This window comes from Melopsittacus undulatus, chromosome 1, assembly GCF_012275295.1.
Source record: "Melopsittacus undulatus isolate bMelUnd1 chromosome 1, bMelUnd1.mat.Z, whole genome shotgun sequence".
In the NCBI taxonomy this organism is placed as follows: Eukaryota; Metazoa; Chordata; class Aves; order Psittaciformes; family Psittaculidae; genus Melopsittacus; species Melopsittacus undulatus.
In genome coordinates, this window is record NC_047527.1 from 44146510 (window position 1) to 44167733 (window position 21224).

At 37.7% G+C, this 21224-nt stretch overlaps 1 protein-coding gene across 2 annotated transcripts in view; it reads right to left on the reverse strand.

Moving 5' to 3' along the window:
* The window catches only part of ASXL3 (ASXL transcriptional regulator 3), a 125145-nt gene that overhangs the window by 94808 nt on the left and 9113 nt on the right, over positions 1–21224 (reverse strand). The window contains exons 2-3 of one of the 2 annotated variants that reach the window (XM_005153541.3): positions 6311–6393; positions 6230–6232 (exon numbers count right to left, since the gene is read on the reverse strand). In XM_005153541.3, coding sequence (XP_005153598.3) covers positions 6230–6232; positions 6311–6366 — 59 coding nt within the window. In that variant the 5' untranslated portion in view covers positions 6367–6393. Of the gene's footprint in view, positions 1–6229; positions 6233–6310; positions 6394–21224 lie in introns of those variants that run through there. The other variant, XM_034065350.1, reaches the window with a different exon arrangement.

The window sequence follows — 21224 nt, forward strand, 5'->3', positions numbered from 1 at the left end:
GTAAGTGAAAGATAAAAGCTAAAATTTGTTAATAATTATGAATCACAATGGTATCTTCGAATTACTTTATAGGAAAGGAAGTAAAAATTCCTCTGTCTACATGTATACAGAATAAAGGAACTTGAAAATGATAAACAACAGAAGACAGTTGCCAGCTCATTTAGCCTATTTACAGAAACAGCATCATTCAGAAGGTGTTTTATTTTTAAGTCAATAGCTCTAAGGATGAAGTATGCAAAAGCTTAAACAGACAGTATCAAAAAGATCAAAGGATTCAGAAGTGAAGGTAATATTTGCAGGAGTACCATCTTACTTCAAAGGTTAAGATATACCCTGCACGGATCATGTGTCATATTCCATTGATGACTCTACTCAGAATTTCAAAGTGGGTTTAATTCTAGCTAACCCACTAGTTTAGTGTTTCTGCACAAAGAGTGTAAAATCTAGTAAGAGTATCTCGAAATGTATTAGGGTCATACTTTGCTGCTTTCCTAGACTCAAAAGACATAATATGTTATGATATCATTCATGATAGATTTTATCAACACGGTAGAGTGCAGAAAAACAGTGCTATTGCCAGAGCCAGTGGCAAGCATCTCAGTCTTCTGAAAGACTACTGTCACAACAATATCAATAGGTAGCTTAATCTTGTGTAGCAAAAGACAAAATATGCAGAGAGAAAAAGGAGGAGGATGAGTTCGGACTGATGCCATGATTTTCATAGTTGAAATTAAGATCAACTAAGAAATGTCAAGACGAAGAAGAATAAGATTTCCAATGAAAAATTAAAAACAGAATGAGATGAAAGGATTTTTTTAACCTCTTTTGTGAATTGCCTGAACAGAATAGTCAGTCATTTGACAATACAGAGGTCGGTGACTCTAGCTGAACAGCAAAAATACTATGAAATTATCCCATTCCAGGGTTCACAATCCTGAGTGTAATGGAGGAGAAAAGTACATAGCTAACAGCTGCAGGCTAAAGTTGCACTCCAAAAAATTAAACATTGCTTGTCCCATTTTGAAAGTTTATTGGCTTTTAACTTGTACTGAGAATCTGTGGCTTTATTCTTACCCAGGCAAGTCAATTTCCCAGCCTCACAAAGGAGGAAGGGAACTACTGAAAACCAAGACATAATCTAGAGTTACAGGCATCAAACATTTATCACAGTTTGGTGGGATATTCTCCCCTAGGACTCAAGCAACATGTATGGCCCAACTACTGCAAGCTGACCTAAAAAAATCCATAGAAAAATATGGATCAAGGGATATGCTAGTTCATTGTCCTAGTTTAAGACAGGATCAACCAAATCTATGTAACTCCTGACACATATCTAAATTGTTACTAGAGAGATTTAGAGATCTTTCACATCTTCCCCACTGTCCATGACAGAAATCAATGTTAGAAGAAAAAAAAGGAACTTCATATTACCTACTTGGAATCTTTTCTTGCTACAATTTAAAGGCCTTATTTCTTATCCTATCCATATCAGACATGCAGGGTAACTTTTTCCTTTATTTTTTGCCTACGTTTTACATATTGGAAGACTTATCTAAACTAAATCTTCTCTTCCTTAATCCAAACACCTAAATCATACTAATTTAGTTTTATCTCCCCAATAATCTTAAACAGCCTTCAAATGGTCCTATGCCTCATGAAGGTGCAGTGCCCCAAAAAGAAGGGAATAAATAGGTTATTCCTAGTAGCCTGGCAGGCAATTTTCCGTTAATCACAAAAGAAGGCAAAACCAAGAATGGTACTAGGGTCAGAGTTAAATATAGCAAGAAACCAGGAAAATTAGAGATTTTTTTTCTGTAAGAAGCAGCAAAAATTTTAACACATGTGACCTACTTAAATATCCCCACTACGACCATGCAGGTACCTCTTGGAGAAAGAAAGACAGGGATAAAGAAGAATCTGGAAAGTTCCTGGAACTGTGTTAGGAGCAAAAATCTTTGAACAGGAGACATATAATGCAGTTAGGATGGAAGGCATTACTTAGGTTTGATGTGACCCAGTGGGGAAGAAGCAGCTGAAAACATTGAGTGTTCATGACGGGATGATTCTCAATATTTAGAAAAATAGAGGAGAAACAAAAATAAGAAAACAGGTTTCAGGAAACTGAATTTCAGCAATCTTATCCACCCACCCACCATGCACAAAGACATTTCTGTAAGCACACAAACAGGAAACTGGCCTGCTCTTCTGAGAAGGGGTGGCAGTGAGCTCTTACACCAAAAACACAGGAGTGGTAGTGCTTTTTCGTTGTTGACACCTAATTAGAAAGGTGTCTGTGATTAGACAGCTACTAAAACCAACACAAGGAACAAACACAGGAAAATAATATTACAAGACAGTTAAATTAGATGTTCTCAAATCAGATAAAACTGTTGAAATCTACCATAAGGATTTCACTAGACCAGTCTCCAAATTATCAATCATCATTTTTGACAAATTGTAGAGGATAGCAGTGGTTCTTAAAGACTGGGAAACATCTAATGACTAGCTTAAAAAAAAATATGAAAAAAGGCAGGACCGAGAAAGTGGAGATGCAGCAACTGAATTTCAGTTCCCCCAAATTACAGAATAAAAAAATACTTGGAAGAATTTAGCAGATAAGAAGTTGAGTGATACATAGACCTGTCAAGTTACTTCAGATCTACCAAAATTTTTTTTATCCACAGTAGCAGAACCTGTAGTTAGAGAAGCAGCAATAGGTGTCATATAGCCTGACTGAACGAGTCTTTGGACATAGTTTCTCATGCAATTTTCATAAGCAGAGAAATACAATGCTGCAAAAGGAAGCAAGCTCTGATAAGCAGATGACACTAAACTTAGAAGAGTTGCATGCATGCTAAAAGACAAGACTACATGTTACAGCAATCTTGAATTTGAGAAATGGTCTGCAGAAGACCTGAGTACAATTCATAAGGTGAATATGAAATCTTAATAGGAATCAGTAACAGCAGAAATGTAAGATGGAGAACAACTAGTGAGTCAGCAGCACAGTGGAAAAGGAGCACTAAGGCTAAAGAGGATCATACTCTGACTAGTAGTCTCTGTCACTCCAGCAAAATCAGCAAAATCTTGTGCTAGCAGAGTCCAGCAGGTTCCAAGTCTAGAAATTTACAGTGGGACAGCGAATTGTTTTCAAAAGACTAGGTCAGTGGATGCTAGGAAGGAAAATCCAAGGCACTGTGCCCTGGAGTGAGTTGCTGCCTATCTTCTTTGTAAAGAGGTTTCATTGTCCAGGTATATTGGCCTTGCACTGTTCTCTAAAAGCACATGCATGAATGTAAAACAAATACTTCTAACACCTTCCATTCCCTCATACCCCCAGAAGAAAACCATATATTTTCTACATCCCAAAAAGGTTTGCCTTAAAAGTTTTTACTCTTTCTACTTAGCAAGTGAGCTGTCTGCCTGCTGACCATTTTACAACCAATCATCAAAACAGGAAAGATACTTGAAAAACCAAAATTAAGATAAAAGAATCTAGTGTATAACCTCTCACAGGACATATCAGTAAGTTTTAATTTTAATTTCTAACATATATCTGCTTTGTAAGTCTGGAATTTTCCTTCTATTGTATTTAACTGTTTGAGTAATAAAAAAACCCTAAATGTGCAACTTGATGTCTTTGTTGCAAACAAAGAAAAGAAGCTGAATAGTCTAACAGTCTCTTTTTAAATATTACACATAATGACAATGAGATTGCTGAAAAATCATATGTTATTCATTCAGATCTACTACCACAGCAAAAAGCTTTAGATTAATTAATGCTGCAATATATTTGAAAAATGACTAAGCCAATTAATCTCATTCATCTCTAAATGGAACAGTAGAGAGAAGAATTTTTTAAGAACTTCATGTAGGATTGCCAAGGTTCTACCAACAATGATAATCAGTATAAAGTAATAAGTAAAGTATATTAAAGTAGTAACATATTGCTGGTACAAGTTCATACTTGTACACAAATCAATACAGAGCACACAAATCAATAAAGAATAAAAAATGCTAGTGCCATTCTACTGCTTATGACCAGATGAGTGCACATCATAAGTTCACATCTCTTGCTCATCTTAGCTGGCTGAAGCATAGAGACCAGGAAAAATCATCTTTAGTAATGACAAAGGTACCATACTGGCAGAAAGGTACTGAAAGTAACTGCAGAGCTGGATGGCGTAAATGGAAGACTAAATTCAAAGACGGTGCAAACAGAACATTACTTATGCACTGAGGCCCAATCAACAAACATGCGCAATCAGAAGTTAAATGACAATCCAAATACTTTAGAAAAATCAATACAGAATCAACGGTTTTTGGTTCTGCAATTGCAGAAGTTAGAAAATTTCGGCCAATCAGTTTAGGATGACTTAGCCTATAATATAGGTACAATGTTTGAAGTAAGAAGTAAAGGACATTGAATTTTAACCTTATCAAGATTATCATGACCACATATGGCATCCTGCAATCTACTATACATTCACATACACCTGCACATACATAGAATCATAGAGTGGTTAGGGTTTGAAAAGACCTTAAGATCAGTTAGTTCCAAATCCCATGTGATGGACAGAGAATGCCTCACACTAGACCATGTCGCCCAAGGTTCTGTCCAACCTGGCCTTGAACACTGCCAGGGATGGAGAATCATTCTTTGGGCAACCTGTTCCAGTGCCCCATCAGAATGAATTTGAATCTCCTTTCCCTGCAACTCTCAGGTTCTTAGAAACTAAAGAAATTAAAGAATATCTAGCTTTGAACCGCTTTAAAAGAATCCCCATATTATTCATTGTGTAGCAATTGAAAAGGGCTTCCACATTTTATGTATTTAAATCAGAAAAACACTGCCTTCACTCCCTCCCATAGATTTTCCACACAAAAATTTGTTAACGTACTATTCACAGAAGCAAGAATTTTTAAGATTACAAAGAAATGCTATTATCAGGCTTGTGAGCCTCTCGCATGCAGTTCACATATCACAAGACATAAGAAGAAAGCAATCCATTCAGTGCTGTGAGAAGCAGTATTTTAATAAAAATGGATTTTCAAAGTTGGTTTTTCTTGATTTTTGTTGTTGCATGCAAATCGTTGCAGCATAAAACACATTTGGATATTCATTTTCAAAAGTTTTAATGCCCTTGTTTCCATGGTATCATTACTAAATATACTCAAAGTACTATTTCTTGACTGGCACTAAAGCATTTTATATCTGCAAAAGATGCAATTTTACCAAAATACAGTTATTATAAGCATGTTATGAGGCTACCAACAAAGCAGTGCATGATTATGCAGTGCAAATGATCATGCAGAGCATTCTGTTTTTTAAGAACAGTGAATTCAGTAAAAATATGTCCCATGGTTACTTCTGGTTCACCAGAATAAACTCAGATGTAATAGACATAATGTGTTACTACTACTCAACATAGGCTTTGAAGTTATCTTGTCCTAGATTTTTAGGTTCCACACTAAAAGAAAGCAATTAAAGTAACAGTGAATGTCTCCCTTTGCTTTGAGACAGCAACAAGTATTAAAACAACTTATTAGAATAGAGAATTTGTACTATAACATTTGGAGAAAAGGAAACTGCATTTTGTATGAGGCCCTGTGAAGTTTCCATCTGCAGGTCAATCAACTAAGCAGTCAATCAACTTGAGCTGCACACCAGTATCAGCCAGGCATCCATGGAAGACAACTGTTTATTTCCACAGGCTCTGGATAACCCACCTATTCTCTAACAGCTTAATGATCACAGTTTAAATCTACATCCCAGGTATGCCAAGTTGTATCCAGCCTCTGCAGCCACATAGACTAGCTCCCAGTGTTCAAAGACCCCTCTCGTTCAAATCCCAATTCTGTATCAGAACAACGCCTGTCACCAGCATGTCTTAACAGTGATTTAAGTGCCACATCACAAACCCAAGTGAGAAAAGGAGTGTGTCTAGCTCCATCTCATGTCTGGTTCATGCACATGGTGGCAGAAGCAACCCATTTGTCAAGCTTCAGTCATTAAGCAAAAATGAGACTTAGCATTGGGCTGCCTAAGCAGGTAACATTGTCTTTCTAAAGAAAGACCATTAGACTGGAGCTGGCCCACAGACTCCGTTGAAAAGGTAAAAAGTTAAGCCAGCACTAATCATTTTAAAAGCTGTGAACTAACAAACAAAACCCATCAGCTATATTTCCCACTTTGGTAGTAAAAATCAATTCAGCCATTAGCCAGCACTTTCTGTTTTGTAAAGATAATGTACCATTCCTAGATGGTTTTCAAAGAGATAGCAAAATTACAGAGCATATAAACACTGACCTTGTTTCTTTTAACCCTTCTTTCTGAATGACTTCCAGTATTTGTTTTGCAGTCATTGGTGAGTTGGGGTACTTTTCCAATGCCTGAAAAGAAATAATACATGTGTAAGTGACAAGACACAGCTGTCCTGTGAATCTGAAAGGTTATGTGATCAGGCAGTTTTTGTGTTGCTATTTGTGAAAGGCAGGGAACAGCAGTTTTGAGACTGAAGTCCTCTGTCTGTTGGAAGGCCAGATAAAATCCAGGAAACTGCAGCAAGGATAAGATTTACTTGCTGCTTTTGTGCATCATCTGCTACATCTGCCTGGGAAAAAAATCTCACCAGGTTCCAAATAAAAGAGTTGAAATATGCAGCTAATTTTATGATACAGCAACAGAGTTCCTTTCAGGCAGGAGGGGGGGGGGGGGCAACAGGCCACTAGTCTTTTTGGTTTGTTTTGTTTTTACAAGCTTTTGAGGTCATTTGAATATTCTATACTTAGGTTTTGTCATGACCTCTGGAACAAAACTGGCTAAAAGCTTCCATTTGTAAAGCAGGAGCTACTGTGAGAATTGGCACAGATAGGTTTCAATTTTAAAATACTTCTTGTTTCTAAAAAAAACAAAAACTTAAGTAGCCAGAACAGCCACAGAACACAAGATGCTACATGACAAGAGTGCAGTATATTTTTCCAGTTCAGCTCAGTTTTCCACTCCTTTGCCTTTTCCAATTGAGCCCAAAGTAACCCACTCCGCTCTCCAGATACAACCATCTTGTACAAATTTTTCTGGTTTTCCACTTCCTTTTTGTCCTCATCAGTTTTAAGCTGTTAAACAAACAGCCACTCTTTTGCTCATGTAAAGTGCCAGACTGACAGCCCTGGAAAATGGAATCTTTCAATCAGCAGTAAAAGGTGCAGCACAGGCCACAGCAATCAAGCTTCCTAGAGAATTTTGCCAACATATCTCAGCCAGAACTTGCATTTTTACCCTGGGTAAGAAAGAAATCAGTTTGGTCTCCAAATTTGTCCGATCCTGAGCTTCTCTCTAGTAGTTACCAAATGATGACAACTGTGAAGGTAGCTACTACTGTGTAGATACCTGCCCACTAGAGACACCATCACATCATATCAAGGAAGTCATCAAACTGTGAAGGGTGCTAACCAGGGCTGTAATTCAAGCAGCTCACCTAAATCTAAAGCGTCTCTACTCACTGCAACTTGACCAGCTCAGCCCTCTCCTGCCATTTTACAGTTCTGATTTACTGCCTGTTCTCCCCTTTTGCAGCCAAAGTGCAGTTTACCAAATCCTTCGGTTTTTGTTAAAGATGAGCTTTGTATCCTTTACCTTTCAGTTACAAAGGAAAATGCAGAAGTGAGGGCTGCACTAGAAAGGTCTGGGAGCTGAACTGAGCTTATCTCATGTACATCAATAAGCAGGATTCAAAAGAGACCCGTCAGGAAACGAAAACCGAAAGGTGATTTGGAAGGAGATAGAAGAGTGGGTAGGAAAGAGTATGGCAATGAGTACAGATGGAAGGAACTGCACAGGGCTGGGAAAAGGACTATTGCACAGCAAGGGAAGAGAAACGATATGATGTGTTAGTGACAGAACCACAATGACACATCGGAAAAATGAAAATGTGTACAAGGATTAAGACTAGGATGAGGAAGGATTAATGGTGTGAAGAGACAAAAATGGAAACTTTAATCTTCAGAAAGAAGGCAAAGGACAAGGCAAAACGAGAATACACCAAAATAAAGGCAAAAGAAGAGAACTGAACTGGGAACATTCCAGAGGGCAAACTGGAAAGGAGACAGAAGAGGAAACTACACTGTACTGGACACGGCTATGAAGGAAACTGTGTGCGCTTGAAAGTGGGGTTACTCACTGTGGAGGATTCCCTGTTTCTCTTCCTGAGTACAGGCCCCTCAGCACACCTGGGCAGCTCCTCCCTGCAATTGAGAAAATTTGGGTAGCCCTGTCCCCTTCTCTACGACATCACATCCTACTCTATAAAGTTGGTAAAAGTGCCAAGTATTACCATGTGAGTTGGACAATAACGGGAAGGAAACAATAAAGCTATACAAGCATCAGAAGTCACCCTGCTCTGGACAATGGAGAAGGGAGAGCAGTTTGTGCTGAGGAAGCTGCACTGAACTGGTTGTGGAAGTAATGGCCAGACATACGGATGCAAAGGATCATCTTCACCAAACAACAATGGAACCAACAAGCAAGATGTACAACACCACTACGAAAGTTTAATCTAACCCACAGGGCAGATTTCAAATACCACAGTATGAAGTGAACACAGTCAGGATATAATGACAAACTAAAGTGCACAATATGTTAGACAGGCTGAAAATGCTGAAGCAAACAATTGCCCATTGTATGGACTTGTTTTATGCCAGACATCTAGCATGGGGTGCAGTTCATATACCCCATGAATGTAAGTCTGTTCATCCAACCCTCTAAAGGCTGTTATTTAAAGAACTATTCATACCCTAACTGAAAACTATTAATTCTCCAATTCAAACACCACTTAAGTTGAAAATCTTGTTTTTGTGTACCTGATTAAGTTTTCTTTATCAGAACAAAGATTAATTTAACGGAGAACCTTAGTAAAGATGTTTATTTCTGCCCCTCCTACCATGCTGTCATGTCATGTGTGTTCCGTCCCCATTTTTAACCTACCCGTTAATCACACTAAGAAAGTAAAAATAATTACTTGTAAAAACATTTTAATGATGATCTCATTTTCTTCCCCCAGTTATGGAAAACAGCATCAGAGTATTATTTAACAGTCTATGAGCTAATGAATAAACTGAACTGATAATTGCACCGGTGTCTCTTGCCTCTGTATCTCACCATTAACACTGCTAAAAGCCAGAAACCCCTTTTGCATTTCTAATATTTAAAAAATATTATTAGAAATTCAAACTGAATTACTGTGCTTTAAGGCAAATGAAATGCTAAAATGCTGTAGCATAGTTAAGTCACAGACTTCTTGGTCAGAAAAAGTAACAGGCAACAGGGGAGGAAGCCTTTATCTGTTTTAAGTATCTTTCTCCTTCCTCCCACTTAATCCACCAACACTCATATGGGCAGTGACTAATAAAGCTGAAATTAAAACATGCCAAAGTACTGTCATACAGAGTATGATTGTTTCGATGTATTTTGTGTAAGAAGGACAACGGCAGAAGAATGGTTTGCACTGACTGCAACCTCTATCACAGAGGATCAAATATGCTCTATTTATTCCTGCCATTCAGCAACAGGCTTAAAAAGAGACAGCCACTAAATAACTGGGACAAATAATTTTATAACCATCATGACAATCTGGAAGAGAACAGAAGTAGACATTGCACTGAACACATTCTTGGTGTTCATTCAAACCCTGGTAAATGGTTGAAAGAAAAGAGAACTCAGATCCTACCACACAGTGGAGAGCAAATCTCCCAGAAAATGGTAACAGCCTGACAAATTGTTATGGTTGTAACACCTACATGTACCAACCCATAACTTCAGTGATGTTAAATAATTACACAGATGCCACAAACACATACAGTCCCAATTTCGTCAGAAAAGTCATGACAGTTATATGGGACAAGAAGAAGTCCAATTTCCTTTTCTCACCATAGCATCTATTACCTTCTGTGCATTGACAACTGTTCAGAAAACTCAGTTGCCACACTGGGGAAAAACTTTCCAGTGAACTGTTGACAAGAAAACTCCAGAGCAAAGACTCTCAGCTTTGCACAAAGAGAGAAATCCTGAATGCTCAGCTCACCTACAAAATCAGAAGATAACCTCTATATAGTTAATGGAATGATTGGTTTAATCTGTATACACACAGGTACTTGTGACTACGTGAACCAGATCTACTCAATCGTTTGCATTTCAGCCACTAGAGGGGACACAAGCAGAGGGACAGCAAGAAGAAAGGAGAATTACGAAGTTGGCCTTCTTGCCACTCATAAATATTCTTGCAGAAAGTGGGAAGGGTTGCCAGAGAAGCAGCCACTGCTGACAGGAAATGACTCTTCTAAACCAGAACCAAGTGTGGTCTGATGCTGTGCTATGGTCCAAAAGCAGCAGGCAAAACAGTCCAGTGGGCTTGTTGACGCTGACTCTGCAACCAGAATACAGTTAGATGGAACCAGGCAGAGTGTCTTCTATTTCTGGAAGCTGCCTGCAGGAATCTCAAGGTCAGGTAGCTGACAAAAATCCGGATCATTTTATCATGTCTGCTTGGTCAAATTATAGACTGAGCCACTACTCACAAACTGAAGCAATTCTCTTTAGAACATTATTTAAAGAAGTTGGGAGGAGAAATGAACAGTGCAGTTATTGCCAGTGCTCCCACTCAACAGCTAAATACAGGTTAGGCTGAACTGGACAACTGACAACCTTTACTGCTGAAAGACAGCAGGATAAGAGAACAGAAAAATAACTCTCCTTCTCTTAAGCATAAAATATGTTTTCTAGCCACTCATTACTAAAATGATGATTTGAAAGACGGAGTCCCAAACAGGGTACAAGCACATCATCCTGGAAAAAATCCAGCATTGTCTTTTCCAGCTGCTTGTGTGAGGTTAACAGGAGGACTAACTTCTATTGTGGGAAATGCCCCACTCAAATCTTTTGTATTCATTTTTGATTAACAGCTTTAGTCATTGGGGAATTATCAGCAGCCTGGTAAAAGTTCAAAGCCCTTTGTGTGAAGACAGACGGGTAAATGGTTACGAGAGAAGGGTAGGGCAGGGTACAGAGTGGCAGAAAAAAGGAAGGGTATAGAGATGGATGAAGGGGAGAAAAGGGTAAGAAGACCAAGAAAAGAGAGGGTGCATGATACATGAAAAAGAGGATAGAGGGATGAAAATAAGAAGGAAGATGCACTAAAGCCTATTTTAACATAAATTCTCAAACAGATGCTCATGGAACTCTTGCTGACATTGATTAAAAAAAAAAAAGGTCAAAAGTAGTTTCCAAGTATTAAAATATTAAAGAAACCTAACAGGAATAATAATTCTTGTAGGGCTTTTGACTTTGAGCAGCTGCAGTTACAATAAGGAAGCTGTAAAATCTGAGTAGAATAAGGTGCATTTCACAAGACATCTTTGACTATATATTCCATACTATGAATTTGTCTCTGTAATCTGTGCATCACTACACATAAAAGTACCATCAAGAAAGGAAAGGAACAAAACCCTAACATGAACAAGAAAACAACATGTAAAAATACCTAAACCTGCTGAAATATAGTAAGTTTTAACATCAGTTATGTGCATGCACACTAGTCCACACTTTTTTTAGGTTCAGAGGTAATGTTACTGACCCATAGAGCTCAAAGGGTTTAAAGTACACCCAAACCCCATTTTTCCCCAGCCCTCTTTCAATTATGAGCACTTTACAGTTCCTTTAGCCTGAGCTACAGGGATCTTGTGGAAGTTTCCTGCATGAGAATTTCTGCTACAGAATGTTTGCAAGTCAGTCTGAAGCCACCTAGGCTTTTCTAATCTGACAAATACATACAGCGCTACCATCTCCTAAAATACTGAATGAAAGGAAAGAGCAAGAAAGAAGCTGAATAATTTGTTTGTTGATTCCATTGTTTTGACTGGCTGGTTTGAAGTTTGTTCTGAGATGTCTGGACCCTTTTATTGTTCTTTTCTTAATTTATTTATAATGTCATATTTTAAACTGATAGGCAGCAACAGTGCTTTGAAATTCCAGATAAATTGCATGCTTGACATTTTGAATTCAAAAGAAATTGGATTACAATTCAGTTAAAATTAAACATACGATTGTGTTATTCTGTTAAAAGGCACAAAAGCTCTAGCAACAATGACATCTTGCCATGGCTAGCAGCCTCATTCATCACCAGAAAACAGGGTAAAGTTTTCAACCCTGAACAACTGACTTATAATAACTTATTGATCTGAGTTGACATACTGAACAAAACGAAACCTTCGTATTTCTCTCAACTAATGCAATCAGCCTGTCCAAGCAACCAGGAACTTTCACTTAAAGGCTCTGTCAGCAGAGATCCATAGATACTTCAGTGGCTGTAACAGGATGAACCCAGTGTGCACACAGAATCCTCTCAGATTTCTGTAAGATCAAGATCAAAGATACACACTCCTTTGAGCAGGATGTCAAACTTGCTACCCTGGTATAGGTACCATTATTAGCAGCAGGATTACTAGTGATGACTTCAGTTCAAGTGATGGACCATCCAGATTCTCAGAATGACTGTTCGATTCTGACAGTGCAGTCCAGCCTTCAGACTTCTGCTTGGCCATGCAAGCCATACCCCTTCTTGCTATCACAGTACCCCATAGCTCTCACTCTACCCAGACTTTCTCTGCACTCAAAGTGACATTCTCATCTTTTGAGGTGTTGCAATACCCTGTCTCCCATATCTTCCACCTTTCTGCCTCCCTATTGAAATACCTTTCTTCAGTTGTCCCTACCACAGTACATTCCCACAGCACATTCTTGTGTCTTTTACCTCCTGCAACATTAGCACATTCATAGAAATGCAGCTCATTGCCATGGGTTCCCCAAAATCCATACAGAGGTGCACAAGTGCTGCTTAGGCAGTTGATACTGAATAGCTAGGCAGCAGCACGCTGTAGCTTTTAGGTGCTGACAGGTAAAATTGTATTGTGAACCTCCCGTGGCTTGTAGACCATATTCTCTGCTTATTTAGTTTAGAGTAGAAGTTTCAATTTCTATTTCAGTGCACCCAGCTGAAAAACATGGACAAAGCTGTTTACAACTATGAATAATTATGGCAGAAAAGGGGCCAGAAGCAAAACACAGCTCTGCCACCCAACAACCTTACTGAAATCTGCACTCATTTGGTGCTCCCACAGGCTGCAATCCTGAAATGCCTCTAATTCCAGCAGGGATAAAAATTCCAGTTTTCCACCTACCCCTGTACAAAATGAAGAGAGGCCATGTTTAGGTGACTGGAAATAATGGAGCAGAATGGATATGAGTGCCCTGTCAGCTGCCTTTACATTACAGATAACAGAGGAAAGAACTACCACAAGTGTGAACACACTAATCACTACTAAGGAAATAAAGGGAAAAAAAAACCCACAAAACTAAGAAGCACCAAACCCCAATCATATTCACTTCCATACATGCTGTTTTCTTGATGGAAAGCTGAAAGAGTTGTTTGATGTCTTTTTCCTGAGACAGTAAAAGATTTGCAGTATAACTTATATTTCAGAATAGAAAAATAATTAAAAAAATATGAAGAGTGGAACTTCCCAGAAAAAATCAACAGAGAATTAATATGTGTTTGTTTTAAAGCCTTCATCACTTAATTTCCTCAGGCAAATGTAATGCGTAAGGGTTACTTTTAATGTGAGAAATAAAATTCCTACTGGCTATTCTCTGAATGTACCAAATTTAACAGGAAGTGACAGTTATGCCAGTTTTCTTGCCATTGCTTTACAATCAGAACTTATCTTGTTAGACAGTGTCCTAAAGATACAGACCTAAGATTTCCAGAAGGCAAAAAAGAAAGCAAAAAACCCCCAAAACTGGTGAAGGGGGGAGGGAGAATAGAAGAATACAAATAAAATATTAAAACTATGCACTCTACCTAAACAGTCTTATGGATTAGTTTGGGCCATTTTAAGGATTACATCAGGTAAAACTCACGCACTAAAAGGGTAAGATAAGTTTCATGCTGCAAATGACATTGACTCCATTAATGTACTACAAACATATTTAAACTACTAAAGCACTTCTGTAAAACTGTAAAAATCAAACTTCCATTTTAATTCTGTCAGATACATGGCATGAAACTACCTCACGAAATTTACAGTGCATATTGATGCTCATGTGAAAAGCCAGTATATGTCACACTGATCTCTTAACTTCACAAGAGAACTCCATGAACTTCACAGATCAGTTGTTTTTCTCTGTTCCTTGCAGGCTGATACACAGTATCACACCCTTCAAATTAACTGTCAGGTAGAGATACAGAAAATCGCTAAGAGTCTTTCTTAGTAATTTTATCCCAGAAAGAAAGACCAGAATGTGCCAAATGCATGGAAAACTGGGAAAGAAATTCCTGAGAGGTGTACAGCAAGTGATAAAGCTGGAAAAATTAAAAGTCCCTTGCAATCACAAACACAACAAAAAGCCACTTTCAGTTCATTGCACCTTCCTGTTCGAGTACTGGAGAAAAAATGGAAAACCAAATCTCCACAAAATGAAAAGTTATGAAAGTTTTGGGCTTGGTTTTGGTTTGGGGCTTTGAGGGTGGGTTGTTTTTTTTTTTATTGTTGTTGTTGCTATTGTTGTTTGGGGTTTTGTTTGTTTATGTGGGTTTGTTTTGGGGATTTAAAAGGAAGTGTTGGCTTTTTGGGGGGAGGTGGGGTGTTACTGCTTGCCTGTTTATTTTAAATAGGTGAGTTATTCTTTCTCATCAGGATGAACAACACAAAAGTGTAGTCTTAAGAGTCCTTGGGTGTAATGCAGTTTTTTCCTTCCAGAGCTTGCACAATTATTTCATTCCAATTCTCATTAGTCTGAATCATTACATCATTGTGTACAGAACAGAGTTCACTGGCACAAAACAGATCTACTGCTTAAATTGCTCTGAGAGCAGATACGGTAAGTCATGTTTTTGAACTAAAGAAATACAGCCTTCTCATAGAATGTGTAAAGAAAGAATTCTTTTGTTAGCTGTCAGTGGGATTTTGATATCTCTGTTAAATATATAATGGCTAGTGTCATAACAAAGATCAGCCATCCTGTTATTGTATTTATCTTCATGAGTGAAGAGAGGAAGGGCTACTGTGATTTATTCTGTCTCTCCTCATGAGACGATTAATGTCGTAAGAGATTAGTCTTCACTACTGACTTGTACACAGAATAAAATAGAGGGCTGGAGTGGGATGCTAGGCAGTTTTAATTGCCAAAAGTTTGGAAGCCCACATTACTTACAGATGGTACAGTTGACAATTACTCATCTGAGATTTTCAAAAATAGGAGAATATTTTGCTGTTCAGTAACGCATATCCATTTTGTGTCATTTATTTGTTCAGTCCTTCTTATCAGTCTTTCCACAGTCTTTTCCCCCATCTTATCACCTAAGTCCACCCACACTTGGTGGACTTATACAATTTATTGCAGAACTGAAGTCCAGACAGGTGGTTTATATTTGGTATCATCTGCTTAAAGGTTTGGAAAATACACTATTTAACCACTATTACTAAGCACAATTGTCACAATACAGGCATATTAGAAACAACATATAATAGCTTTGTATCTCTGCTTGTATTCATATATACGTAGAAGAAGCAGCTTTCCTGAAGTTTTAAGAAAAGTTATATGCTCACTTCTTTCCCATATATAATATAAATAATCTGACCTTTCTAAACTTAATAGTCTTTTAAAAGCCAATCACTTTGGAGAAATACACACAGAATATTTTGTTTACATGCTCCCCACTACTTCTTATGAAAGAAAGCAATTCAGATCATACTGTGGTGAGAAGAAAAAAAAAACAAAAACAAAAACAAAACCCGATAAGCAAAAGTTTTTTTTAAAGAGGGAAGAATCATTTTGTCTCCAAAAAGGAGCATGAATTGTCTGTATCTTCTTAAAATCTCTTTTTCTGGATACTGCTAAAATCATGCCAAGATAGGTAAACTTTAATCTTTGATATGAAAGTTTTTTTGCATTAAAACCAGCAAGTCTTCACTATTGATTTATATCAAATAGAACACGTAATTAAAAAGTTCTCACTGTAAGGCATTATCTTCATCTAGACTTCTCAAGTATTGGGTTAAACATTTTTATCAGGCTGTTAATCTCATCCACATATAATGTGATCAGCAACTGAGACCAGCCCTGACGCTGAGACCAGCCAGGTAACAGGGCACATTATGGCAGAGAATAAGTATTGTGAAAGCTAAGGACATTTCTTATTGATGGTAAGTGGATAGGAAAAAAAAAAATCAATGGGTCCTCATCAGTACAACTGTCTACCAGCTGGATGCTGATTTCCCATAGAGATTTAAACCAACAGGAACGATCACTTGGCATAGGTAAACAAACTCAATAGGACCTCCAGCCTGTAAAGAAAAAAGGTGAACTGTGACTTTAAAACTAGAGTTCATAAAGAGACAAAATGCTGAGTATTAAACCAACCGTTTGTAATAAAATCTCAAACCAAAATACAGAACATGTCTTCCTCTATGGGAGGAAAATCTGAAAAAATGGTCAGGATGATCCACAATTGTTGTGGATGGTTCAAACTCCTGACCCTGCTTGAAGGCATTGTTCTGAGACTGGCTGACCCCTTACAGTCAAGCTGGACAAGCACTGACAAGGTTACAGTGAGAAATGGCCATCAGCCATACACATCATGCAACTACTGTCAGCAAACTCCAGAATCACAACAAGTTAATGGATCAAGAGAGGAACCACAGAGGATTTTATAAAAGAATATAAATACAGAGACTTCTCTTAATGCTAGGCTTTCTGTTCAAGACAAGCTTCTATTTTTAAGGGTCCTTAATATCACAGTATGTTTCTTATCCTAAAACCCCTCCCTGTACATTGAACAGATTCAGCTGTTATCCGTCAGGACAGTAACTGTAACACAAGAAAAGCAAACCAAGAGAGAGTAAAACATGAGTATATTCAGTATATTCAGCCATTCTTTAAAATCACCAACATACATATACATGAGTATCCAAGTTTTCCTAATGTCACATCTCCTCAGCAAATGCAGCAGTAAAAATCACCAGCTCCTACAAAATGCCACTGGCAAATAAATTCCATGACTATGGGGTCTAGGCGCATCTTTTAGATTCAATACTTTATAAGTTGATAATACATGCTTTAGCTGCATCTTCCATTTCCCAAAAAAATAGCTAGCAGTAAGTGAACAATAAAACTCTTTAATGGGAAAGTGACACTGCATCATCCTGGGCATCCAGTGTAACTACTGAATTCATACTGTATCTCTGAAACAATGAGAATGAGTAATAAGATTAGCTTTACAGTTCAAATCCAGGAATTCAATCTTCCTTTTACTGTGCCAGAGAATCTCATCCAAAGACGTAAGATTATACTTAGGAGATTTACATGCTATGTTCTCTGAGGTGAAAACAAAAAATAAACCAAGGTGTCCAAAATCAGAAGAAAATTACCACTCTTACATTCAAGAATCACACCAGACAGATTTTTGGACATGGGAGATTCTAGGAAATTTCTGTTCTAGAAATAACTTGGGCAAGTTAATTTGAGACTAATTCCAAAAATTCCAATAGGATAAAATTCCAAATGGAAGAGATAATATTTCAGAAGACAAATTGGTCTTTTCAATTCTTTCAAAGGGATTACATAAAATTTCAGAAATACTCCTTTGGCTAAAATAGCCCATAACATAATTTGTTTTAAAAAGAAATAGAATGAAACATAATCAAAGCACAGTATTTAATTTCCAAAACAAAGGTACTGACTATTATAGAGGACAGAACACAGATTTTTCTTTTTTTCACCTTGATGTTTTGCTGTCTCATTTATACTCCCGAAGTTTGAGAAGAATCCAGACTTTAAAGACAAAGGTTTGGGGATTTTAGCTGGTGAAAAGGTAATAAATAAATAAACAATGAAATGTAATTTTATCCTAGAATTCAGAAGGGGGGGTTTCTTTCAATTCTTTCATCATCAGTCACAGGTAATATTTTTTTCCTCCCTTCAGTATATTTGCTATTCTACTTCTCATTAATACAAGCACATCTTCATCCCTTCTTCACTGCCTCCCAGTGCAGCACTATCATTTTTTCTCCCCAGGATTGCATCAGTATCACCCAGGCACACTCTTTTCACCACATGACATGCCAACAGACATAAACCCAGTTTCATTTTCTTCTATTAATCCCAGAAAATGTATGCAAGTACTAAAAGTAATAAGCTTCAGAACTATTATTATGCATGTATGTAGCACTTAAAACCTGATTTTTTTTTCAGAACATTAATCCTCCGAATGCTTTCCCTAGACCCCTTAACTCCCCCTCCACACCCATATTTTTCTATAAAATTAACTCCAACATTTCACAACCTTTAACTAACACATGAAGCTTCTTGCCATAACAGCTCTAAGAATGCTGATAACAAGTGCTCTGACTTAAATTTTTTTTAAACCTCTCGTTCTCTTTGCAGCTCTTTGAGAAGCATTTCCCAATCACTATGCATATATACCAACCACAGTTATCTAGGCAGCCACTTTGTAGATCTGCTCAGAATGTAGATAGGAGATTGTTTTACTTTATTTAATATTACTTTAAATAGCTTGAAGCATTCTCAGCTCAGACACTAATATAATGAGTGCATGAAAATTACAGTATGAAACGTAGTCGGTCCTCATTAAAATTGACTACATAGACATTTTGGGTTTTACGTTGCTTTTTAATTTAATGGAAGTGTTAAAGATTGAGAATGGTAGTAAGAGGACGTTTTGATATTGTATCAAACAGTCTATCTCCAAGCAAAGTATGCAACCCTACACATTAATGGAGACAGAAGCCCTTTCTCTTTTATAAAAATTATTTCCTACAAAAATATTCTGACAGGTCCCCGAAGGAAAAAAAAATAAATCCCACTTAGGCCAACCTAATTTGACAGATTAAGATATCTTAGATACTTTTTGGTTGGTTGTTCTCTTCTAAGCAGATTAAAAGACAATTAGACAATGCTTTTCTGATCTTATTTCCAAAAATCATACAAAATATTCCTGATCAACTTCTTTGACTCTATTCCTCCACATGTTTTTCTAGTTTCTCATCTCCAGTTGAAGCTTTCAGTCTGTAGTTCACAGATCAACTGAAAGACTGCCTTTTTGCAGTCCATGAAATAAAACAGCTCAAATGATTGCTCATATACTAACTTTATCCTCAAGGCCTTTCACTCTGCCCAATCCTCTTATTGCTCATCTCTTGCACTGTATCCTGAACCCTTTCAGTTAGTCAAGCGCCTATTTATTTCTCCCACATTTATGACCTTTTTCATTGGAAAACTCCCCAGACACCCCCATATGAGTTCTGCAGTCTCTTTATCAAGTGCCACTGCTGCTGTGGGCCTGAAGGCTAAATTAACAACCCACAATGGTTACTGTGAATATCAAACACTTACTGTGAAGGGCTAATCATTGCACAGGTTCTGAGAAGCTCCCTTGGAGGTGCTTAGTAAATGCAACAATCATCAGTGCATGTATAAAGCATGCAGTAACTTGCATGGCCAGTCTGTCAAAAATCTCTAAATTTACCTTGTCAATCCACAGCCTTCTAGTTCTAACTGCTTCTACAAATGTGCCAAAAAAGGTCATATTTTAACAACACAGCCACCTAATGGGGCTCATCATCACTGGAACACTGTGTCACGGGGAGCCAGAGATCTTTCTTCATAAGGTAACTGCAGTGCTCAAGCTTAAACCAGTAATTTTATTTTCATTCAGGTTTTTGCTCTTTGGGGTCAATTCCATGGTCCAGAAACCACAGTTTGTTAACAGACTTTCACTAAGGAAAAGGAACATTAGTCCAAGACAAAGATACAGGGTTGGTTATCACTGACAAGTTCCACTTAGATGGGTAGCTTTCACTCCAAAAGCAATAGGCAAAATTGTCAATGAGTCAGCTGATCCTTGAACACTGGCTGGAGAAACAGCATTTTAGCATGAAGAATTTGATTTGCAAGATGAAACAACCACGTAACTGGACCAATCCAAGAGCTGGAGCAGTGTCCATTTCATGCTATTGCTGTCTACCCAAAATGATGCTGGAGCTCATTATGGGCAGACAAAATGCCTCAAGCACATCTGTGATTTGCCCAGTCAGACTCACAGGACTGTAACACAATACTTGGCATTATATATGTGTATGTGTGTGTGTGCGTGCATGTGTGTATATGTTTAGATGATGTAGGTTGATAAATCAGATAATCACATCAAAACATGCAATCCTTATTTCTGTCCTCCCATCAAATATTTCCTATTGGGATACCTGACAAAAAGCACTTCAGCTATTGCCCAGGAGGCCGCTGTTACATTATGATCTATATTCAAAGTCTACAGCTGCACAGATGTAGTGGGCAGGGTGAAGTAAATCATCACAGGATTTGCTATCATTATTTTAAAAGATTAGTAGCCTTATAAAAGACAGCTCAAGCTCTATACTACCACTTCCCCTTTCTTTTCCACAATCTGGTCTGATGGACCCAAGCACTTGCTGTGAACTGCCCAGGCCATTCTGTTGACGTGTGTTTAACTGACAAGAGATGTTTAATAATGCAACACAACTTGACAGCACAGGGAACAGAACAAAAGGAAGACAAACAACCTGTTTGACAAGGATTGCCAATGTAGCAAAATTGGCTGCACATATTTTTCTTACTTTTGGAAAAAAGAAAATAAAATAAAAAACCATAACAGTTTCAAATCAAAAGACCTCCATAAAAGAATAATCCAGGCAAATACTTAGCAGTCCCTGGCATCTCCAGGGAGATACACATTTGTGGAGCCATGCGACATCTTGAAATCAATGACAAAAAGGTACTAACATATCTTCAGTAGTAACTCATTTGGAAATGTTTTCAGCAGTGATTTACTGAGCTTATTCACAGCTAGACAGTGAGCCCCACTAAGTTATTCTACTTTGGGTTTTTTTTAAACATGAGTGCTTGCAAGATGTCTCAAAACCCTGCATTATGAATGAAACAAATTATGAAACAGATTAGAATGCATTAAGCACTACTGCTCTAAGAACAAACCCGCTGCAGCACTGCTACATCAAACTGCCAAAAAAATCCAGATACGAAGGCAAAAAAAGCCACAAAAAAGCAGAGAATGTGAATGAGCACCATTAAATGAATACAAAATTCTCAATCTGTACAAGAAAAT